The following is a 25834-nucleotide window of genomic DNA, read 5'->3' on the forward strand; positions in this document are numbered from 1 at the left end:
GCATGTTGTGTACATTTGATTTTTTTCTTAACTCAAGTTATATTTTATATTTGTTCCATTTGTGTTTTTCTATTTCTAGTTATTTATAATGATTAAATTCCCAGTGAGGTTTACTGTTTCATTGCATTGATGTCATTTTGGACAACAAAGTTTATTGATAAGCTGTAAAATATCCTGCCTACATTACATATCTCAAGTCATGTCAAGTCATATCTTTGTCAAGTGTTTGATATTTGAGGGATCATTGCAAAAAATAACGTGTATATATAATATAAGAATATCGGCCGATATATCGATATTGGAATTTTTTTACTCCCTAATATCGGCATCGGCCTCAAAAATCCAGTATCGGTCGGGCTCTACCTGTGACCCCCCTCAACAGCTCCCGATCATCATCACCCCCCCCCCCCCTTCATGTCCTGCAATGCAATGCCCCTAACCCCTCTGAGGTCTGAACGTAGTCACAAGAACAGTTTCTTACCAACAGCAAGCACACGTTTCTCTGCCATCACACTGGGCTACACGCTACATATACAGTAAAATGTCAGTTCTTTGCCTCTAGCTGAAGTTGATGTCAGGGAGGAGGGTGCTTTCTGACCCAGAGGGCAGATCACCTGAGAGTGAGGCCTGCTGGAACTGGAGGTTGTACTGTGGCACAAACTAGGGCTGGAGTCTGAGCTGAAGCTGAGACTGGGGCTCAGCTCAGCCAACGGCTGCAGCTGAGGTTGTTTCTTGTAATGTCCACTTTATGATGAAGGAATGTCTACACTTTTTTTCTAACTGTGTTTGAAAAATAAAATGCATTTCTTTTTTCTCTCTTTCACCAAATTTGTCTGTGTTTGAGTGAGTGCATGTCTTTGAGGGGCAAGTCCAAGTCAAGTCTCAAGTCCCTATGGATGAGCAGCATTCTATCATCTGCCGCATGCCATCCAGTCTGCTTAGCACACTGCATAGCTAAAACTAAGGAATTCAAAGCATGTACTGTATTATCCTCACTCCTTGTCTAGAATACAGTAGCAGCAATGATTAGAGATGACCTTAGTAGATATTTCCTTAATGTTTATGCACCAAAAACAATTACAAGAAATAAAATAAAGATTGTTCACAAGTCCCAAACCTTAAAGTCTCAAGTTAAGTCTCAAGTCACTGTGTGTGTGACTTAAGTGCGACTCAAGTCCAAGTCCCTATCTCTGAGTATGACAAAAAAAACTGTATACATGTGCAAATGTAAATAAATTATAAGACTGACAAAAGCAAATGGGACAAACCTTTCTATATTATGCAAATATCAAACGTATATAATAAATAAATATTTAAATAAATATCAATATAATCTGTATATAAAACGGGACTCGTGGATTCAGAAGGTCTGGACCCAGGCAATTAATGAACTTTAGTTGGGTGGTCCAGAAACACTGACAGCCTGAAACTGCACATGTGCTGAATGAGGAACGCCTCGCTTCACTCTTGTTTCCACACGGACAAGAAAAGCAGACGCCTCGATAACGGAAACGTGCAACACAGCACACTTCCCTCTCTCTTCTCGCGTGTGGCGGCTCAGACATGGCTTCGCATAAAGAGTCTACTACTAAACCGGTGGTCCCGGTACCGGCTACTACGGGTGGTACCCTGGACTCTCCCGTCAAGCAGATCCAGATTGAGGGACTTGTAAGTATCACTACGGCGATGTTTTCTTATTGGAAGTTGTGTGGTGGTGCTCAGAGTATTAGCGATGCTAGCTGGCTAAAGTGTGATGCTAGCTGCTAGCATCTGGCACACACTTATCTGGCATCTGGCTAGCTGCAGATGCTAGCTGCTAGCATCCTGTGAGATGCTAGCTGGCTAGCTGAGCATCATCATGGCGGACACACTGGGTTTCAATAAAACAGTCAGACGGTATGGTATGAAGTATGGTTTAATACTTTTACCTAAAGTATGTTAACAACGTTACATCCACGACTTGCGTTGTTATAACCCGATCTAATCTGACAACAATAATATCGGCTGTTTGTAAACCTAGCCACCAAACAGACTAAACAATGCTGTCCTGCTAGCTGACAGAACCGTAGTAAGCTAAGATCTGAAGAGAAACAAGTCCAAAATACCCCCCCCGCCACACACACACACACACACACACACACACACACACACACACACACACACACACACACACACACACAGAGTGATTCAAATTCATCAGTGGTTTCCAAACGTTTTGTGGCACGCCAAATGGCATGACAAAATCTCAAGGCACACCTATATAGCCTAAGTCTATCGCTGCAAAAATAGCCTCTATTACTCTTATCACTCTAAATGTTTTATATTTACGAATGTAAAATACAATTTGACAAAATATATTACTCTAGGAATTAATTTGAAACTTTGCAAAATTACTACATCAAAGCAGCAACACACACCCACTTTTTGTATAGTTTTAGGCTATATTTGCAATTGCAATAATGCAAAATCCCAAGGCACACCTGGACTTGTCCTAAGGCACACCAGTGTGCCTAGGCACACCATTTGGGAACCACTGGCCTACATTATGGCGTTGTTCTAACACAGACATTCAGTTAATATGACATTATTCTTCTAAGACAGAAACATTCAGTTACGGTAGTTATTCTTCTAATTAGGGTTGGCACGATGGACGATGGCATCGCCCATCGTGATGGGCTGACCCCTCATCGACCTCTGAGCCTTCTACATCGTATCGTCGCAATTAATTATGTTTCGAATTAAAATTGTGCCATTTTAATAATAAAAAAGGCCAAGTTCACTTACCGTGACGCACGGGGGACGCGGCAGTAAAAATCACACCATTTTTATATGATTTCGGTGAAAATGAAATGACCAAATACAATGAGGTCAGATTCACTGGCAAGGAAGCTGCAAATGTCAATGACTTCTGGAAAGAGATAAAAACGATTAATAATTGCAAAACATCTCTCCCATCTAATATAGACGGTGTATGTGGCCCTGATGAAATTGCACAGTTATGGCAGAAAAAATATTATGAGCTGTTAAACTGTGTAAAAAGTAATGGGTTTGTAGAGGATACTGTAATGATGGCGTTATCATCACTCCTGCTGAAGTCCATGAAGCGATATTGAATCTAGGAGATAATAAGGCCTGTGGTCTTGATAATATTACAGCTGAACATATTAAACTTGCCAGTAAGAAACGGTGCCCTCTGGTGGCCATGTGCTGCACAGGTTTTTTAGTTCATGGAGTGCTACCTGATCTTATGTTATCTGTCATGCTAGTGCCAGTCATCAAAGATAAAGTGGGGAAGCTGAACAGCTCAGATAATTATTGGCCAATAGCTCTGACCAGTGTTATGTCCAAAGTGTTGGAGAGACTTCTTCTGAGTTCATCCTGTCTACTGACAAACAATTTGGTTTTAACACATTAAGTGCCAGAGACGGACTAATTCGTCTTACATAATCCAGCGCTTAAGTGCCAAGGACGGACTAACTCGTCTTACATAAAGATTTTTTTTTTTTGACAGTGGGACATCAATCAACCGCTTTTACATCTTCGAGATAACTATTTGGAGCAAGAGCATGTGTCTAATCTATTTTACCGACCCACTAAGTGTTGACAGTGCTCCCCCAGACGACCGAAATCAAAGAAAAAACTGCCGCGGGACCAAGCCGTTCAAGGAAATGCCGTGGCGATTTTACAGTAAATCCATTCAAGACTTGTCTTGCCTGAGAGCGGCCGCGCACCGGCAGCAGCACACAGAGAGCGGAGAGCGATTTGCAAAATAGATCATAGGTGAAACACACTTTGAAACAGCTCAGAAAGGCCAGAATCAACATCTGCCCATCGCCCACGCATTCCCCGGCCCATCTTGACTCGCACAAGGAGCGTCTGCACGCAGGCAAGCAGGCAGGCAGGCACACAGGCAGGCAGCAGCAAAAGCGCTTCTGACACGCCCGCTGTACAGCCAGGAGGAAAAGACACACGGAGGGAGGAGTTTGAATGAGAGGGGTGTTTCCTGTTGTTATGGAGGAAATTACTGTTCAAAACTATTGTTTAGAATGTCTGACGGTCTTACTGATGCCAAAAATGAATGGTTAAAGTGACTGTTTCACAAAAAGCCATTTATCTCTGAATAAATTTCCAGACGCTGAAACCATGCTGTACTCAACGGCTAATATCTACATAACTACTAACTCTGCAAACTAACTCTTTTAGACAGAGAAAGCACACATTCTATTAGTTATTTTTAGATGATTGGTGTTCATGAATTCTTAACAGAAAAGAATCCTCGGCTGTCTCTAAAATGAGCCAGAATCGTCAAAAACACCCCTGGCACAACTTACCTACAGGAATGAAAACATGGCTGGCATTCAATGTGTTAAACGAAAGCTTGGCACTGATTTATGTATTTTTGCACTCAAGGAAATTGTAGATAAATATAATAGGCACAACTCTACAATGTTCATGTGTTTTATTGATGCTTCAAAAGCATTTGATCGTATCAATCAAGAGAAATTATTTGTAAAATTAACCAAAAGTGGGGTTCCTAGTTTTTTAGTTAGAATTCTGGTGTATTGGTGGTATGCACATCAGACAATGAGAGTGAAATGGGGGACATCTGCTCCCTTCCATGTGTCCAACTCTGTTCGCCAGGGTGGAATTCTGTCTCCTGCACTCTTTAATTTGTATATGAATGACTTATCTTTGTTGTTAAATGCATGTGGTACGGGCTGTAGGGTTGGTGACTTGTTAGTCAACCACCTTATGTATGCAGATGACCTGGTCATCCTTAGCCCATGTAGTGCTGGTCTCCAACAGCTTCTGAGAATATGTTCACAGTATGGTGCTGATTCTGATATCATATATAATGTTAAAAAGAGTAAGATCATGATTGTCAGAAGTAGAGAAGACAGACACTCAACCTTTCCTGACTTCTATCTTGTTGGCCCTGCACTCAGTGTGTGCAGTGAGATCACATATCTGGGTCATATTATCTCAGATGACCTGGCTCCAGAGAGCCTGCAGAGCCATTAGGGGTGGGGGAAAAAATCGATACAGCACAGTATCGCGATATTTTGACTGACGATATCGTATCGATATTTGGACGCCAAATATCGATACTGCAAAAAAAAAAAAAAAAAAAACTTTTTTTTTTTTTTTTTTTTTGCAGGCCATGCCAGGCCACCGGGCTACTATAAACTTTAGTTCCAAGGCCAGCAGTAAACAAACGGTACCATATTTTAATTTTGTTTTAACAGTAACAGTTTTGTCATAACAGTCATTTACAAATTCCCCAGTTACTGAATGGGCTGCACAAAATGTTTTGTGTAAGTGAAGTGAAGTTGCAAAAACTACATAAGTACAGTAGTCCACACACACATCCAGTTAAGGTGGACTGTAAGTAGACTGTAACAAACAGTTCAGTTTGTCAGGTGCATGCAACTATGACATGACTTTATGAAAGTTGTTGGTCTGTCTACTTGACAATGTTGCTGCAATAAAATGGTTGAAAGATGTACAGACTGAAAAATTGTTCTTATATAAACCAGATGTTGACAAAGTTTTCCTTTGGGGACATAATTTGCAGTTGAAAAAGTAAGAAATCGCAATATATCGAAATATCGCAATATTCAATATATCGCAATATCGATATATCGCAATATCGAAAATATCGCAGTATCGCAATACTATCGTATCGTGACTCAAGTATCGTTTCAGTATCGTATCGTGGGCATCTGGTGATTCCCACCCCTAAGAGCCATGCTGCTCTTCTGTTTGTCAGTGTGTCAGAGAGCCTGCAGAGTCATGCTGCTCTTCTGTTTGTCAGTGTGTCAGAGAGCCTGCAGAGCCATGCTGCTCTTCTGTTTGTCAGTGTGTCTCCAGAGTAGAGCCCGACCGATATGGGATTTTTGAAACCGATCCGATACCGATTTTAGGGAATAAAAAATTACCGATACCGATAATATCGGCCGATATATATATATATATATATATATATATTTTTTTATCATCAAATGTTTATCCCCCATTAGTGCTAATCCCCCATTAGTGCTAATTTTTTATTTATTTATCCTGGTTGCTGCTCCACCCTCTGCCGATCTGGGGAGAGCCGAAAACTGGCTCCATGCTTCCACATGGGCAGTTAGCCAGCCGCTTCTTTTCACCTGACAGGGGAAGCTTCACCGGTAGGACATAGCACGTGGGAGGATCACGATATTCCAACGAGTTCCCCTCCCTCCGAACAGGCGCCCTTAACGACCAGAGGAGGCACCACATCAGCAACCCTCAAATATCAAACACTTGACAAAGATATGATTGAGTTGACATGAATTGAAATATGTGATGTAGGCAGGATATTTTACAGCTTATTAATAAACTCAATGCAATGAAACAGTAAACTTAACTGGGAATTTAATAATTATAAATAACTAGAAATACAAAAACACAATAGAACAAATAGTTAAGAAAAAATATCAAATATACACAACATGCTGTCCATGCTGTCTATAACTTATATATATATATAAAAAAAAAAAAAAAAAAAAAATCGGCCGATAAAATAAATAAATATCGGCCGATACCGATATATCGATAATCGCCAATATCGGCCGATAATATCGGCGGGCCGATAATATCGGTCGGGCTCTACTCCAGAGAGCCTGCAGAGCCATGCTGCTCTTCTGTTTGTCAGTGTGTCTCCAGAGAGCCTGCAGAGTCATGCTGCTCTTCTGTTTGTCAGTGTGTCAGAGAGCCTGCAGAGTCATGCTGCTCTTCTGTTTGTCAGTGTGTCAGAGAGCCTGCAGAGTCATGCTGCTCTTCTGTTTGTTTGTCAGTGTGTCTCCAGAGAGCCTGCAGAGTCATGCTGCTCTTCTGTTTGTTTGTCAGTGTGTCAGAGAGCCTGCAGAGTCATGCTGCTCTTCTGTTGGTTTGTCAGTGTGTCTCCAGAGAGCCTGCAGAGTCATGCTGCTCTTCTGTTTGTCAGTGTGTCTCCAGAGAGCCTGCAGAGTCATGCTGCTCTTCTGTTTGTCAGTGTGTCAGAGAGCCTGCAGAGTCATGCTGCTCTTCAGTTTGTCAGTGTGTCTCCAGAGAGCCTGCAGAGCCATGCTGCTCTTCTGTTTGTCAGTGTGTCTCCAGAGAGCCTGCAGAGTCATGCTGCTCTTCAGTTTGTCAGTGTGTCTCCAGAGAGCCTGCAGAGTCATGCTGCTCTTCAGTTTGTCAGTGTGTCTCCAGAGAGCCTGCAGAGTCATGCTGCTCTTCAGTTTGTCAGTGTGTCTCCAGAGAGCCTGCAGAGTCATGCTGCTCTTCAGTTTGTCAGTGTGTCAGAGAGCCTGCAGAGTCATGCTGCTCTTCAGTTTGTCAGTGTGTCTCCAGAGAGCCTGCAGAGTCATGCTGCTCTTCAGTTTGTCAGTGTGTCTCCAGAGAGCCTGCAGAGTCATGTTGCTCTTCAGTTTGTCAGTGTGTCTCCAGAGAGCCTGCAGAGTCATGCTGCTCTTCTGTTTGCACTTGAAGGTTGAAGAACCAAGGTTGGATGATCATAGTATACATTACAGTAGTTTGACCATCATCCACTTGGCATCTTCAGTGTTATGCCACTGAAAACAAATGGTGCAGAAAAGGTGCCTGTCTGGCGCTTCAGTTTCTGCCTCCAGGCTTCTTGGACACATAAGCACACATTCAATCAATGCATTTATGTTTTTTGTGTGGCATCACCACCATGCTTGACCTCCTGATCTTTAAAAAGTAATTTGCGGTGCAGTTAAATTCCACAGCACCTCAGTTAGTGCGTTTTGCTGTTGTAGCAGCGCAGTACGAACAGCAGAGGACAAGCTTGCTTCAGCAGCATGCAGGACAGGACAGGACACACAGCAGCTCATCTGCCTTGTGCGCTCCAGCACAGTAGCAGGGCCTTAAAGGGACACTCCACCAATTTTCAATGTTGATTTATTTTGCACAGAATCTCACACATATCCGAAAAGTGTAAACCATTTCGCAGACAATCATTTAGTTTGACAGTTGTTGATAATTGATTTGAGTAAAGTTGTGGACCAGTGATTGAGTTTGTGCATGAATGACATCACTGGTCCACAACTTTACTCAAAGCAACTCTCAACAACTGTCAAACTAAATGATTGTCTGCAAAACGGTTTACACTTTTCGGATATGTGTGAGATTCTGTGCAAAATAAATCAGCATTGAAAATCGGAGGAGTGTCCCTTTAACTGGCCAGCTGCTGCTCTCCTTTAGATCTGGCTCATTAAAGTCTCGGCGGCTAATTAATTCCTAATTGAAATATTTCACCTGCATTTGTATGATTCAGACCTGTAATGAGGTTTTCTTTATTCCTTCTCTTACTTTGCCCCGTCTGTCCGCCAAACATTTTAATGGCAGTAGTTGAATAATCGGCACAAGCCGAGAGCCCTTTTTGCACGTGGCCTCATTTGCGTGGCAACTTTTTGCATGGCGACTTTGTGAAGGAAAGGTTTCTATTTCAGGTGGAATTAGTTGTAAAACACGTCTCACGTGAACACATTGATGTGCAGCGGCGCTGGTTGCCGGTGTGTTGCGTCAGGACTGGGCTGTCAGAGGTTTAGCTGGAGGGCTGCTGCCCACCAACAGGCATCAGCCCACCAACAGGCATCAGCACCGCTGGCTTGTGGAATTGTTGGACTGTTTCCCGGCTTTTGAAGAGGTTTAAGCGGTGCCGGTTGCCACGGGAGTGTGGTGCTGCTGCACAGCGAGCAAATTTTTGTGTTCCTAAGATAGTAACGTTAGCCTGCCCTTCTCTGCCTTTTTGCTCTGCCAAGATCAGCGAGTCCTGGATATAAACCACGAGTGGAAAATAGACCTCCAGCATGTCTATTTGACTCCTGTACAGACTCCAGAGACCAGGCCTGTGCTCCACCACACATTTGGCTACCACGGCACGGACCTAACGAAGCGAGCTCCAGTCTAGGGCTGCACGAGTAGTAATCGTATTTTCATCGTCATCGCGATATGAAAATGCGCGATGAACACATCGCAAAAGTCACGTGTTATCGCAATACTTTTTTTTTTTTTTTTTTTACAGTGCACCTGAACGCAACATGCAAGATCCCGGCTGAATAAGTGTCCAAATGTTCATGTCATTCTGGCCAATACTTCTGTTATAGCATTTCAGTCTGGAATATGGAATATCTTTCAATAGTTAAGTAAAAATGTAAATAATTAACTTGTTGGTTTTGGATTTTTTTTAGCTTCAAGAGTGCATTTTTGTTCGTATGACCCTCAACACAGGCTTTGAGAATCCCGTGCCACTTACTGATACGTATGCTTAAATTATCACACTCCTATTGCAAAATTAATGTAGGCCCTCACTGTAATACTTCAGAAGTTGAATTTGAAGTTCAGCATTAATACATTTGTCATTTTTTGTCTTAGATTTACCTTTGTGTGTTATTGCAATATAAAACTACATAATTGAAAATCGATTCTAGATTCTGGAATCGAGAATCGTTGGAATCGAGAATCGATTCTGGAATCGGATCGTGACCCCAGGAATTGGGATCGGATCGTGGCTTAGCCGGATCGGAGCACCCCTACCCATTAATATTTTTGTTTATAGCATTTATTTATTTATCGCAGGTCATATCGTCATCGCAATATTGAACAGTGTTATCGCGCATCGCAGCTTTTCCTCATATCGTGCAGCCCTACTCCAGTCCTAAACCTAACGTAACGCAATTTAATCAACATTTACCCCCTTTTCTCCCTGTCTCATGTCACTTGAAAAATACTCCTTGACAACACGCGTAGCTGAGCTGGAAAAGCTCTGCTTCAGCGATACATTTTTTACTTTCACTTTGACGTGCCCGATCGGACAACTGCATGAGCCATTCCACTTGCCCGCACACAGACTTTACTTGCCCTGGCCAAGCGGTAATATTCGTCATATTGCCACCAAAATACACATCGGATCTGACAGTGTGTTTCCCCTAGAAAAATCTTCAGGCCTGGAGGGATTTCGAAACGTACCCCGACCGCAACGGTGAGGGCCGTCGCTGGCGACGCTAAGCTTTTAGCTAACCTGTTCGCATCTATGTTCGCAATGGCATCCCAAGTATCATCATACTATTATGGGATGTGATGTGAACCGTTGTATTATGGGATGTGTGTTTCCCAGGCAACGACACACGTTGACACGTTTTGGAACAGCGCCGCACGCTGGCACAATACTCCTAAAAGCAAAATGCTTATTGTTTTGAATGATTTGGCATCTTCTATTACTGTCAACACTGTCAGCACCAGTATTGTTGTATTCTAATAATATACCATAAAGGTTTATTGAAATTTTGGGGAGATTAAAAAAAAAAAAAAAATCTTTTCCAATTCTTTTTCTGGCCTGGCGGGGGCGCCGTTGGCCTGTAGAATAGTAGGGGAAACACTGGATCATAAATTAGACCTGCTGATCAGGGTTTACGTTAGCCGCCTTTTGGCCGGTATGACGTGCAGTTGTCCCTAATCCTCTTCCATAATTATATTAGTCTCTTCTGAGAAAGATTGTCTCCAAGGTCTGAAAAGTTGTCTCGAGTTGGATGCAGCCAAGTTTGTGAGGCAGTGTTGTGACTGTGAGCGTCCAAGCTAACAGAGCAGCGGAGAGGAGCTGACTGACTGGACCGTGAGGACAGCCGAGGATTATTATTATTATTTTTATATTCTTTTAATATTTAATATTATATTATATTATATATATTTATACGATGTAACCGGTAACACCAGTGTTGTCGCGTGTTTATTACCTGGTGTGAAAATGACCACACCGTGGCATCCCTAGTGTGTGTGTGAGAGAGAGCTAAGCGCATGTGTCATGCAACAAATCTACTGAAACCTGCTCTGATTGGTTCATCTCCCTCCCCCTCCAATCCCCCTCCGGAATCCATTTGTGTAGTTTCAGCAGTTTTCGAAAAAGCCGCGTTCAAACGTACGTTTAATCTTATCTGTTTTGCTTGACGTTTTTTTTTCGAAGTTATTTTTTGGCCACTTGTCCATCGTACTCTTATTTTTAGGCTCTTTTTCAGGCGGCTGATGTTTCAGTGTGTGATGGACAGTAGGCATGGGTCGATTTCCGGTTTTACCGGTTCGGTTCGGTATACAAGCCCAAACCGGTTTGATCACGTGCAAACCGAAAAAACCTAAAAAAAAAAAAAAAAAAAAAATTTTTTTTTTTTTTTAGTTTTTTTTTTTTTTTTTTTTTTTTGCCAGTTTATTCTGATTGCACTATTGTTCGTATTAGCCTCTTCTCAAGTTGCACTAGTAGGCAAAAGTCTTATTTTGTTTATTATGTTGATGTTTGAAGAAAAGTTAAGCTGAATAGTTATGAGAAATAAAAACAGTGTGTTGTTACAGTTAAAAGGTTCTGCTTATTTGTATTCAGTGTTCGTGCTGGTTGGCAGCATACCAGCTTAGAGGTGCATTATCGCCACCAACTGCAGCCGCTTTGATACGTTTTTTTGGGGAATATCGAACCGGTTTCAAAATGTTCAAACCGACCCATGCCTAGGCCCTATATTGTGTGAATTTGTGAGTTTTGAAGTTTAGAAGGCAGCTCAGCTGTAAGCCAATCCATTCTGATTGCACTGCTTGTGTTTTTATTAGCCTTTTTCTCAAGTTGCACTATAGGCAGAAGTCTTATTTCATTTATTATTTTGATGTTTAGAAGAAAAGTTGAGCTGAATAGTTATGAGAAATAAATACAGGGTGTGTTTGTTACACAGGTGTCCTGCTTCTTTTTATTCAGTATCATTGCTGGTTGACAATACCAGCTTAGAGGTGTATTATCGCTATCAGGTGGACTGAAGTTGCACTACAGACAGTTATGGGCCACACTCAGGAGCCCTGCTTGAAAAAAAAAAAAAAAAAAAAAAAAAAATTTTTTTTTTTTTTTTTTTTTTTTTAATTACAAAAAAAATCGGTATACCGGTTCGATCCGGTTTAGACGGCAATATCGAACCGGTTTTAAAATTTTCAAACCGACCCAGCCCTAATGGACAGTACAGATGTAGATTGCTCACAGCATTGTGTACCTGTGCTATCTGACCTGGCTGATGGAGGAGAGAAAAAGAAAAGCTATTTGCTAGCAGTGAAGTGTGGGGAGCTCTGAAACGTGGCCAGAGCTGCTGGGTCTGATGACTTTCACTGTGTGCCCCCCTCCTCACCCCCCGTCTCCTCTGTCTCGGCACATCTGCCTCACGCTCGCTCTCGTCTGCTCCCCTTCTCGCTCTCTTTCGTCATCGTTTGCTCTTGTCTTGCTCTCTCCTCCTCCTAGTTTGTGTTTCTCTCAAGTTCTCACTAGGACTGCACGATAGGGGTGCACAGATCGATCGGCACACAATCTCTATCGGCCGATTTTGACCTCAAATATGCGATTCGCTGATTGCCGATATTTCTTTATATTATTATTATTATTTTTTTTAAATATAAAAAGCCCTATCACCAATCAGGCTGTCCAACGATATAAAATACAATGCCAATTGGTATTATTAAAGGGGAGAAATAATCGACCGAAATAATGTTTCCAATCGTTTTTTGAGGAGTTTATATATCGGTGATCGGTAATCGGTGATCGGTCGATGATCGGTTGGGCATGCAAAAAAAAAAAAAGTATTTGAGTCAGGATTTTAGTAGGAATGATAATTAATGCATCTCTTTTTCACGGGGGGGGGGAGGATACTGGAATAAATTGTCTTTTTTTTTTTCTGGGGTCTGTACCTAACAAGCATGTTCCCTTACGTCTGGAGAATATGATAACCCTAACCCTAACCCTATGATTTGTAAGACGGGGCATCTTGTAAGCACTACAATGCCTCATTTGATATGTTGTGACACATGTCACCTTGACCAAAGTGCAGCTGCTCCTGCCATTTGGATATTGCACTCGGCCATATTGCGTTTTCATCGATATCGATTTGATGAATTGTGCAGCCCGAATCACCGTTAGATGTTCTGCTCCCGCTGAGCTCTCACTCTCCTCTCGCTCTCTCTCTCTCCTGTCACATTCTTGCTCACTCTCACATTTTCTCACTCCTCGCTCGGCCCTCGCTCTCCATCCACCTCCCCCTCTGACCTATGTGACCTCTGACCTATGTGACCCGCTCCATCAAAATGAGTCGCATGTCGCGCTAATGTGTTTCTCTTGAAACGCGATTTTACGAGGAAATGTTTATTTTGGCCGTTTTTGTGTTTTACCTGATTCTAGTCAAATGAAGCCTTGGCTTTCATGCTGTGTAAAGATTATTGTGGAATTCGGACGATAAATATAGTTTTTAAGCTTTAAAGGAAGAGTGAGAATGTGAAAGTACACCGCTCTGCAGCCTCAGTCGCATTCATTTCTTGTTGCCAGATAAACTGGGTTATAGTACTTGTAAATGGTAGGCTTATAATAGGCTACTGGAGGATTTAAAAGGCTGTTTATAAAGTTAGTCAGGGTTGTATTTGAGTTTTGTTACTGGTTTGTTATTTTAGACAACTGGACCTTCCCATGAGCTTCACCGGATCATAACACACGGTCATAAAAGACTTCAGCCCAATCCTACCTGAGGTGTGGGCGTAGTAGTAGTAGTAGCAGTAGAATCATCATTGAGTGCTTGAGTGACATCATTGATGACATCATCATTGAGTGCTTGAGTGACATCACTGGTGACATCACCAATCACCACCAGTAGTAGTAGTAGTAGTAGCAGTAGCAGTAGTAGTAGTAGTAGTAGTAGTAGTAGTAGTAGCAGTAGTTGTAGTAGTGGTGGTAGTGACAACTCAGATTTTTCTTTGTTTGAAATATCATTTCTCTAATAAATGTTTCAGAATTTATGTCAAACTTTGAGGCCGTTTTTCCTCAAAAAACATAGTTTGGAAACAGTCAAGACATAAACGTGTGTATCTCACTCAATCTTTGGAGTACAAATATCATTTGTATATCCCCAGAAAGCTTACATTCTCCTCTTTCCAACAGTGTATTAAACTCAAAATGTGTTTTGGGGTCAGTGAGGCCATTTACACCTGGCGCTAACATGTGGTTTCTGCCATCAGATTTGCAATCGGATTGTATTTTATCACTTCAGCCTAATTCCATTTACACCCGGCGTTAACATGCATTTTCTGCACTCTGATTGCAATCAGATTGCAGAAATGGTTGTCCTCTCAATCCGCATAAAGTTGTTGTATCCAGATTGAGAGGACACATTGCATTTACACTTGTGTTCAATGTGTACACAATGCATCCCTGACCACCTCCGGAGGTGGTTTGGCCGATCAGATTGCAATGCGTTTTGGGGGTGTTTACACCTGGCATTTCAAGTGATAAAACACAATCTGATTGCAATCTGATCACAGAAAACGCATGTTAGCGCCAGGTGTAAATGGCCTCAATGTGACTCAAAATGATGGAGCAGGTCACCTATTGTCCAGACCTTTACTCCCCTCTGTTTGAGGAGGCGAGGCAGGCGCTGAATGAGATGTGTTTTTCTCCACACTCCAACCTGTATCATCTCTCTTCTCCCCCCCGTATGACAGGTCCAGCACTCCATTGAAATAAATAATCTCCTGTCTGGACAGGTGCACGTGCATCTCCATCCATTGGTGTGTGTGTGTGTGTGTGTGTGTGTGTGTGTGTGCGTTTGTGTGTTATTAATGCCTCTAGCTCTGACCTGCCCACACGGTTATCAGCATGATTTATGCGCTCTCTCCCTCCATACAATGCTTTCAGCTCCTTTTCCTCTTCCTGTTCATTCACACGCTTGGCCTTGTTCTTGACTCTGTGGCTCAGTGTGTTTCTCTGCTTGGTCTGTGTGCGTGTGTGTGCGTGTGCGTGTGTCCATCAGTGTTTATGTCATGTATGTTTGTGTATTGTATGTGTGTGAGTAAGGGACAGCCATATAGATGTTTGTGTAGGGGTGCACCGATCACGTTTTTTGCCACCGATTACCGATCACCGATATATAAACTCCTCAAAAAAAGTTTGGAAACGTATTTCGGTCGATTATTTCTCCCCTTTAACACATTGAGTGCCAGCGACGCCATATGGCGTCAAGAGAAATTTACCGTACGCTGCCAGCGACGCCAAATGGCGTCAATAACTCCAAATTCATATTTTGACGGCAGGGTGTCGATCTAAGCCTCTTACATCGCCTCTTACAATATGGGAGCTATTGAATGTGTCTAACCTATTTTACAGAACCCTTAGGTGGCGACAGTGCCCTCCCGATTAGACAAAGGCCAGGAGAAAAGAGAGAAGAAGTCATGAGGAAACGGAATACAAATCGCATCGATATGCTTGAAGCATAACGTTACCCGTGCCTGTGAACAGCAGTCATCTGCTGCCACAATTGAGCCCCATCCGTGTCCGCTGCGATAGTCCATCCATATGATTTAGTTGCCGACACGGCGACACCAGCGTCTTTCTGAAAAGTTACATTATTCTCAGCTGGGAGCCGAGGACACGCTGTAAAAAAGCAGGGGGATGCAGGCAGCGGACTTTTCAGTGCAGATCAAACAGAGCAAACCGCAGCAGAGACACTCGACTCCTCCCACCACGGAGGAGCAGGAGGAGGGGGGTGGGGCACGCAGGGGCACATGCAGCTACACACACACACACACACACACACACACACACCCAGGCAGCAGCAGTTGTCTTGATTTCCAACTATTTTGAAGGTCCATGTGAAGAAGATAAAACAGTGCAGGACATGTTGTGTTTTGAATATTGTTATTATGTTACACATCAAATGAAAGCTTTCAATGTGTAGTTTCATAAAAATAAAAAATAAAGGTGATATCTTGTTTCCCTATGTAAATAGAGACTTCAATATCCAGCATGACCCATGAAAGTGAGCATTTTGATGTTAGACCAAGCTGTATACTAATATTTGTAGAAAATAAACAAAACATTCTTTTGACATACTTTTTCCCGCAGGTAAACTAGACATTCTAACCTTTCATTTCAGCTATAGCATTTTGTTTAACTCAAAGCAGAATTCATTCTGTCGCCTTTCTAACATAAAGATGTGATTATCTCAGAAACTAATTTCAGCATGCTCTTTTCGGTCGAAAACACTCTTTTTCAGAGGGGTGTATTTCCAAAATGGAACGGTTTATAAACACAGTTTTTTTTTTAAATGAAACAGAAGGGTTCAAAGTTTCATTGAGGCTATTGGTTGTCCATATAAGAGGAACACAAAAAATGATATGGCTATATTAAAATGCATTGCGGCCTATGTGGCACAGTACAGCACCTTTTGCCCAAGGGCCGTGGCACTCAAAGTGTTAATAATACCAATTGGCACTGTATTTTATAAATATGGTAAAGCCATAGTTAGGCCTTCTGTGTTGTCTTGTCATGTCAGTGAAACTAGAGCCCGGCCGATATATCGGTCCACCGATATTATCGGCTGATATTGGCCGATAACCGATATATCGGTATCGGCCGATACGTTGGCCGATATTGCCGATATTTTTTTATTTTGTATTTTTGTAAGTTATAGACAGCATGTTGTGTATATTTTATCTTTTTTCTTAACTCAAGTTATATTTTACATTTGTTCTATTTGTGTTTTTGTACCTCTAGTTATTTATAATTATTAAATTCCCAGTGAAGTTTACTGTTTCATTGCAATATAACTATTGATAAACTGTAAAATATCCTCCCTACATTACATATCTCAAGTCATGTAAATCCTATCTTTGTCACGTGTTTGATATTTGAGGGATCATTGCAAAAGAAATTGTCTAATATAATGGGTATATATAATAATAAGAATATCGGCCGATATATCGATATCGGAATTTTTTTACTCCCTAATATCGGTATCGGCATCGGCCTCAAAAATCCAGTATCGGCGGGCTCTAAGTGAAACATTAGTGCTGAAACCAGCTCCTCCAGCATGTAGAAGTTTGTCCTATAGGCCCATTTATATCTGGCATTAAGATATCTGCAGACCAACCTGCACACATTGTGTCTACATCATAGACTGTCAAAACATAACAAGACCAACCTGCACACATTCTGTCTACATCATAGACTGTCAAAACATAGCATGAACTTTATTATTTTTTAGCAAGAAGTTGCGCAAGATTTGGAGTCTTTTTGGAGCCGGCCTCTAGCAGACATTCAAACAACTTGACACACTAGCTGGGTTTCCATCCAAATGTATCGCAACTTTTAATCAAATTTTCAGAAAGTCGGCAAAATAAAATGCGAAACAATGCGCTTTTCCATCCACTGCTATTTTGCGAATTATAGAGCTGTCAATCACCTCGTGTTTGAGGCTGTCTGAGCTGCTGATCAGCTGCTAGACCCGATATACAGCTCTGTTAAACACATCTAACGTTATTCATTTAAAGTTTCTTGATGATCTACAAGTAGACAAAGGTACCATAACGCCATTTCTGGATTACCAGGTGCGACTCGGCAAACTAACGTTATAATCCCAACCTGATCTCCAATTTTTTTTTAAATAGCAACGTTTGTGGACCAACGTTGCTATGTTACAAATTCGGCTCCGAAATTGTAACATGGTAATCCACGGAGCAGATAGTAGGTGAATACAATTTCATTCAAGTCTAGAAGTGAGTCGCCTTAAAGTTAATATCCCAGTCTTCTTCTGTTTACCACGGTGGGTATTGTGCTGCGCGTACCATGATTTACCGTGTGTAGCCCTATTGTGTGGAGGCTACACACGGCATGTCATGTTTTGCACTGATCAAGGCAAACTGTGTTGTTTTTGAATGGAGAGACAACGGAATATCGCTTAAACTGTTTCCACCGCGCATTTCGCATTTTCCTTTTATCGATACACGCGACTTTTCCGCCTCCCTCAAGCGTGAACACTTTTTTGCGATATTTGGAGGTTTTTGTGAATTAGGCAGCGTTTCCACTCAGTTTTTTTATGTGCAAATTGAAATTTCGCATCAAAACAGGTGGATGGAAACCCGACTACAGTCTTCAAAATTCACCTGTGGTTTTTGCTGCTTGGATTAAAAGACAAAATCCAAATACCCTCCCTCACATTACGAGGAGAGGATCTTCCTGAGCTACCACTGTAGTAGTTCAGCAGATTCATGGTTCATCACTCCTTGTGTGCCACCACAGTCATACTCTGCAGTGTAAATCACTCAACTGTGCACAATACTCACTGGCCTTTTCTACACAGTGGAGGTCAGTGATGTGCCAGAGCCTGCAGGGCGTTCCTACTGCTCAGCCACAGCTGCTCTCAGGGTTTAGCTCCTCCCACAGCTGCTCTCAGGGTTTAGCTCCTCCCAGGATGGCATCTTCCCCCCATGCTCCTGTCATGCTGTCAGACCAAACCTTTCAGAAGTTTGTGATGCCAAAGGCTGATGTCACCAGCATGGCCCTGCTGCTCGGATACGCAGCTCGACTGCTGTGCGGCCTCGCCCACCCCGCAGCTCGACCGCTGTGCGGGCTCATGCTCTTATGACATCACCGATGATCACTGATGATGTCACAACTTTGCATCACTGATGACATCACAATTGCTCTTAGCGGACCCTCAATTATTAAGACGGCAAAAATTTAATTGGAACAGATAATTAATCACGATGATCCGATGTAGATGGCTCAGAGGTCGATGGGGGGTCGGCCAATCACGATGGTCGATGCCATCGTCCATCGTGCTGCCAACCCTACTGGCAATGACATATTTGAGAATTTAAAAGTTAAAGTCTCACATTTGTCTGTTGAAATGACTTTGTCTGAACTCTTGTGGTGCTGTGAAAACACATTGCTCCATAATTCCTGACAATGCCTGATATATTTGTGTTCAGGAAAACCCTGACTAGACTACACACTAACCCAAAAGTCAAACGTTCACACGGCAGTCATCGGTCGTCTAATCAGAACCGTGATCGGTCCTGCCATTTGTGAGCCAGGAAAAAGCCCTGCTCTCCCTCCCCCACCCTTGCTCTGATCTGACTGTGTCTGTCCACCAGGTGGTGCTGAAGATCATCAAGCACTACCAGGAGGAGGGCCAGGGCAGCGAGGTGGTGCAGGGTGTTCTGCTGGGCCTGGTGGTGGAGGACCGGCTGGAGATCACCAACTGCTTCCCCTTCCCCCAGCACACCGAGGACGACGCAGACTTCGACGAAGGTACCTCAGAGCAACACTTCCTCTTCTGTTCTTAATAAATCACTGGGTAAAGAAAGGGTGACTGCCTTGATTATATGCAGGCTTTGTCTGTTCTCAAACCTTGAAACTAACACTTCAAAATGCTCTGTCATTTGAATTCTGCTGCGCTTAATGATGAATTGCAAACTTGGTCTAGAAAGTTTGTAAATTAACACTCAGTTTGGTGACACATTTCTGTGAAAATTCATACCGTTTTGGCCATTTTAAAAAGTGTGCTTGACAGGTAATTTTCAAACCTTGTCAGGTGAACTGAACAAGTTATTTTCTGATCCTCCGTCACAGTTATCCATATACACTGCCAGTCAAAAGTTTGGACACGCGCCATTTTTAATGTTTAAATAGATCCTGAGCCTCGGAACCAAAATGTGTGTGTGTTAAGCCCAATTTATGCTTTGTCTGCCGACACTTTTGAAACGGTCGCCGACAGAAATGAGGACTTGAGTCGACACTTTCAAGTGTCGGCGAGCAGCAGTGTCTGCTACCTGGTGAAATGTCTAGTGTCGCTGACTACGTCACGATGTGTCGCGCAAGTCTGATTGGCTATATAGACGGCACGCGCTTGACTTCCTTGTTTTGGTTTTCACTCGATTGAAATGAATGAACGTGTCTCCGCTATTTTTATCAGCCTGTCCTTGATGTATGACTTCGTGAAAATCACAAAGAACATTGTGACCAATTTCCCAGAGAGAGAGGAGGTGAGTTGTGTGTCGTTTATATGCGGCTGCAGCCAAGTACGTTACATCTTGCCTCCGAGGTGGTTTCACTGTGCGTTCCTCTTCTCTTGGCTGTCTGCTTATAGCGTTCGAGTGTCACGTGACCGTTGAACCGAGGCGAACATTCACTGAAGTATAAATACAACACCATGAGCGACACTTTATTTTTCGTCTGCGACCATGTGCTGAGCGACACTTTCTAATAAGTATAAATTAAGCTTTAGTTTGCGCATTATGTGTTTGGGTGCATAAAACTAACAGACTAGCCAGGGTTACAGCTAGGCTGCAATCACTTCAACAACTCACTGTGTGGGATTTGTTGTGAGTGAAAAGTACACTCTTCATCTTGTGTGTGTGTGTGCGTGCGCTGGCTTTTAACTAAGCTAACTAGCTACTGGGTGACCTAAGCTGTCAGTGCGGGTCACGCGCTCTTGCTTTCCCCTTCCCGCCTCCCCTGTCAGCAGTCTGGCATCAAAAACCGCCAGCGAGTCCGACTGAAGGATGGGCAGACGCTGGGAGGGCAGGTGGAGGGAAGCATGCTCTAACTGACCTCCACCGCTAACAAGTAGGGATGGGCATCGAATTTCGAATTTTCGAATAATCGTTGTTATTATCAAGGTCGACTTTTATTATTGAAAGTCGAAATTCGTTTATTGAATTTTTTTTTTTTTGTGAGTGAAATGTTGCATTGTCTCCCCTGATTCTAAGTATAGTCGAATTGCTTGGTTTGAGCAAGTAAAACAATTTTTATAAGCAACCTCTCCCTCTTCATGGGATTTCATCCGCCATTCATTTTTCCATAAACCTTGCTTAAAATGCTTATAAAAATTGTTTTACTTGCTCAAACCAAGCGATTCGACTATACTTAGAATCAGGGGAGACAATGCAACATTTCACTCACATTTTTTTTTTTTTTTTTTTTTTTTTTTTTACATTTTTTTTTTTTTTTACACTTTTTATTTATTTTCGAATTTCGATTAAAAGTCGACTTTGGCCAGCAAATTTCGAATAGTGTTTTTGCTAGAAATGCCCATCCCTACTAACAAGCAACTTTCTCAAATTCTGCTGGACGCACACACGCCCAAAGGTGGCTTAAGGTCATTTGTGGCTCACCGTGTGTGTGTAAGAGTGAGTCTTATAGTTTGTTGTATTGTTGTATTGGCCATCTCTCATGTCCTTTCAGTTAACAAGGAGCTTCAACGAGGAGCCCCTTGGCTCCTCCCCCTGGAAACCCTGTAGATTTATGGAATTATTCCCCATCATGGTTTATTTATTTAGTTTATTTGTCAAATTTGTAGCAGAAATAATGATTCATTCATGGTATGTGTGTGTTAGGGTGTGTGTGTGTTAGGGTGTGTGTGTGTTAGGTATGTGTACAGTTAGGGTGGGACGATACATCGACTAGATCGAAATATTGTAATACCGATCGATATCGTATCGATGCAAAGTGAACATATTTAAGCAATATCACACGAGAGGGAGTGCTGTTGTTGGCTAATATCGGCACTGCTGTGATTCGGTCGTAGGAAGATAGGGGAAGGGGAAAATGGCGCCTAGTGCCTGTCATCTGGCAGAGTTTCCAGCCGATAAACTAACTACCGTACTAACTTGAGCAATTATGCAAACTAAATCAAACTGTAATGTCTAAGAATGCAAAGAAATGTAACTGGCTCGTTAAAACACGCATTCCAGGAATATTATTTACATTTATAACGATAATGTTGCGCGCCTCCGAGCCTGACAGCCTCCCTGGCTGTCAGGGGTCGTCTCTCGGATATTCCAGGCGGGCGGGCAGCACCTATGGATCGGATTGTCCGCTCGCTCCGCACCAAGCCGGTGGGTGCCTGGTACTCTGTGGATCCCACCCGCGTAGCACGACAACAGGCTGAATCCCACTCGATTTGGGGGTGGAACACGCCAGGATTGGCCGATGCCAAAGCCAGTCCTCAGAATTGTCAAATCAAATCATCGACACGTCAGTGTCTGACGCTCGCGCTGGTGCATTCCGTTCCGGTTCACTTCGACTTTAAGGCTGGGTTCTAATCTCCGCCCACGCACACAGCCGACTAATCGGACCGCTTTTCCTTTTCTTGCCCCGCCCTCTAGCAACTAACAGTGTTGGACGTGTGTAAAGGCCCATTTATACTCCATTTTCATCCGTAAATAAGGGCGTCCGTTTCAAACGGTGTAATAGTCACTGCCCACATACTTCCATGCGTCTTTCACGTTGGTATCATGTTAAGCAATACATCCACCAGTGGGCAGTAGAGAGTCAAATGTATGAGTGTGTATGTGGTTTTCCTCCGTTTTATGCGTATCCGTAAGCTTTCAGATGACGGACAGAAAACGCACAAAATGAACGCAGAGTACGGACAGAAGCTCTGATGAGTGTGTGGTTCAGTGATGGCTCCTCCTCCTCTGCAGCATCATCTGCTAATTGATATTCTTCAAAAGTGCTGGAGACCAGATGTGACATGAATGAGATGAGGCTTCAGATTCAGGTTCTAGGAGGAGAGTGTGTGTGTGTGTGTTGTCAGTCTGCACCTCTGTTCCTCTCTGTCTGTGTGTATCTGTGTGTGTGTGTGTGTGTTGTCAGTCTGCACCTCTGTTCCTCTCTGTGTGTGTGTGTGTTGTGTCAGTCTGCACCTCTGTTCCTCTCTGTCTGTGTGTGTGTGTGGTGTGTGTGTGTTGTGTTGTCGGTCTGCACCTCTGTTCCTCTCTGTCTGTGTGTATCTGTGTGTGTGTGTTGTCAGTCTGTGTGTATGTGTGTGTGTCAGTCTGCACCTCTGTTCCTCTCTGTCTGTGTGTATCTGAAATATCGTCTTGGTTTGACTCGCAGCCCCTCGCCTCAGGATTACTCCTATCTTGTCGAGGAGAGATGCACAGGAGTGAGAGGCTGGTGCGTTTGTGGGTCTTTGTGTGTGTGTGGTGTCAGTCTGCACCTCTGTTCCTCTCTGTCTGTGTGTATCTGTCTGTCTGTGTGTGTGTGTGTTGTCAGTCTGTGTGTGTGCAATGCTGCCTTTTCATCAATAGGTGCCAGTGTGGAGCTGCGTTTGCAGTGGCACCAAATGTGACGAGAGAGAGAGAGAGAGAGAGAGAGAGAGAGAGAGAGAGAGAGAGAGAGAGAGAGAGAGAGAGAGAGAGAGAGAGAGAGAGAGAGAGAGAGAGAGAGAGAGAGAGAGAGACTGATAAACAACCTTGGCTGAACCCCAGTCTGTCCTCCTCTCCAGGCCCTGCGTACTGTCCTCCTCCCCTGTTGTGTCTCCCACCAAGCTGTTGTGTGGTGGGCTGCGCAGACAACAAATGTAAAAAATTGCCAGTTAAAGTTTTTTTGTACTCCTGAGCAAAACAAGGAAGCCATTGAGAATTGGCGAGAAGAAAAATGTGGATCTAGCTGTCAAGGAAGTAAGTTGGAGTGTTCATCTTCCGTATATACGATCTTTTTGTGCAACACGCAACCATGCACGCGACATAGGAGAACGCCAGGATTGGAGGGGGGGTTTCTGTTTTCCCCCGTTTTGGGTGTGGTTTCTGAATGATGACGCATTACGCAGTGTCTCTATACTGTTTCCGGTCTGACCGGCTGGAAGGGAGACGAAGATCGTATTGAAGGTGTGAGCGAGGCTCGGCCAAAAACACACCGGACGCGGAAGCGCAGCGCAGAAGCAGCAGAGTGCGCTGAGAGAGTTATCCTTTTTGGACAACAGTGCTCCAGCCATGACGTCGCAGTGGAACATCTGACCAATAGACGATCTTTGGTGCAAAAGATGAGACTGGTGACGTAGTTGATGACGGCGCGTGCTGTACAGCAGGATTATACACAGGTGCAAAACTGACTGGAGGGCGGCTTTAATCACCATTTAAGAGGTATTACATTTTGTAGCTATTGTGCCGATGGTGTTAAATGAGCATCTCATCGTCCCATATCGATCGCAGGCCCCTGAATTGAATTCAATATTGTATCACGGCAAACCTTATATCAACAAATATCCTATTGTTCTCCAAATAATCAATATAATATTGTACAGACTAGGGGTGTCACGATACACTCAGTTCACGATACGATACGATACACGATATTGGGTTCACGATAACTATACGATACAATATTTTAACAATATTTTTTTGCGATCGATTTGTAAGTTGAGGGGGCATCCTCCACGCTAATTTAAGTCATTTCACCATTTTCATCCTCCGTGTGTCTGTAACGTCCCTCGTCTGTTCAAACAAAGCAATGAAAAGGAGAGTGAGCATGCAGATCAGTGCCACCATGTTCAGCTTCTTTTTCTCGCGATATGAGATTTCATCTCAACGATGCATATTGTCACGTTTTGATGTCGGGACGATATATTGTAACATCCCTAGTACAGACCAATAAGCATACCAATTCCAGTAGTTTGTTAAACCCATACATTGAAATGGTAATGTTGTTATTAGCTGTTAGCACTGTAGCCGATGCCATCCATGGTTTTGCGACTTGAAGTCTTGAAGCTGGAACACGCGTAGGTCGGAGATGACCTACCCCCTGCCACCTGGCAGCATTAAACTAGCTTGTTATTCAGGCACCTGTACTTCTTCTGCAGAAAGCAGATAGGACCTGCTGTACCATGGTGGAGGCGTTGTGTTTTTGACCCTCCAGAAACAGCCATGTGACCCCAGGTGGGTGCTGACATGACCCAGGTGGGTGCTGACATGACCCCAGGTGGGTGCTGACATGACCCAGGTGGGTGCTGACATGACCCAGGTGGGTGCTGACATGACCCAGGTGGGTGCTGACATGACCCCAGGTGGGTGCTGACATGACCCAGGTGGGTGCTGACATGACCCAGGTGGGTGCTGACATGACCCAGGTGGGTGCTGACATGACCCAGGTGGGTGCTGACGTGACCCAGGTGGGTGCTGACATGACCCCAGGTGGGTGCTGACATGACCCCAGGTGGGTGCTGACATGACCCAGGTGGGTGCTGACATGACCCAGGTGGGTGCTGACATGACCCAGGTGGGTGCTGACATGACCCAGGTGGGTGCTGACATGACCTCAGGTGGGTGCTGACATGACCCAGGTGGGTGCTGACATGACCCAGGTGGGTGCTGACATGACCCAGGTGGGTGCTGACATGACCCAGGTGGGTGCTGACATGACCCAGGTGGGTGCTGACATGACCCAGGTGGGTGCTGACATGACCCAGGTGGGTGCTGACATGACCCAGGTGGGTGCTGACATGACCCAGGTGGGTGCTGACATGACCCAGGTGGGTGCTGACATGACCCAGGTGGGTGCTGACATGACCCAGGTGGGTGCTGACATGACCCCAGGTGGGTGCTGACGTGACCCAGGTGGGTGCTGACGTGACCCAGGTGGGTGCTGACGTGACCCCAGGTGGGTGCTGACATGACCCAGGTGGGTGCTGACATGACCCCAGGTGGGTGCTGACATGACCCAGGTGGGTGCTGACATGACCCAGGTGGGTGCTGACATGACCCAGGTGGGTGCTGACATGACCCAGGTGGGTGCTGACGTGACCCAGGTGGGTGCTGACATGACCCAGGTGGGTGCTGACATGACCCAGGTGGGTGCTGACATGACCCAGGTGGGTGCTGACGTGACCCAGGTGGGTGCTGACATGACCCAGGTGGGTGCTGACATGACCCAGGTGGGTGCTGACCCATAGTTTAAGAAACAGAGAGACAGAGTGAATCATTGAAAAGCACAGGTAGCTGCCTCATGCTGTTACCTCACCACCACTCTGATTCTCATCAATATATATAAATATTATCATTATTATTAATAATAACAATACATAAATATTTAAATAATTCTGATAAATGCTTTTGTGCCCAATCCGCCCCCCCTCTCCCCCAGGACAGTGAATTGGGCGCTTGAAATGCCAAATAAATAGGTCACAATATTAAAAATAGACTGTGTGCTGATTGGTGAAGTCAAATTTGGCTTTGGACCCAGGTC

At 43.7% G+C, this 25834-nt stretch overlaps 1 protein-coding gene across 1 annotated transcript in view; it reads left to right on the forward strand.

Annotated features, from left to right (window-relative positions):
- The first annotated feature begins 1512 nt into the window (after positions 1–1512).
- The window catches only part of LOC310799994 (eukaryotic translation initiation factor 3 subunit H-like), a 92389-nt gene continuing 68067 nt past the window's right edge, over positions 1513–25834 (forward strand). Inside the window, 2 exon segments of the mRNA XM_083662596.1 lie at positions 1513–1668; positions 18961–19117. Of these exon segments, the coding sequence (XP_083518722.1) occupies positions 1564–1668; positions 18961–19117 (262 nt within the window). The 5' untranslated portion in view covers positions 1513–1563.

This window comes from Poromitra crassiceps (assembly GCF_964638095.1).
Source record: "Poromitra crassiceps genome assembly, chromosome: 29".
NCBI classification, from domain to species: Eukaryota; Metazoa; Chordata; class Actinopteri; order Beryciformes; family Melamphaidae; genus Poromitra; species Poromitra crassiceps.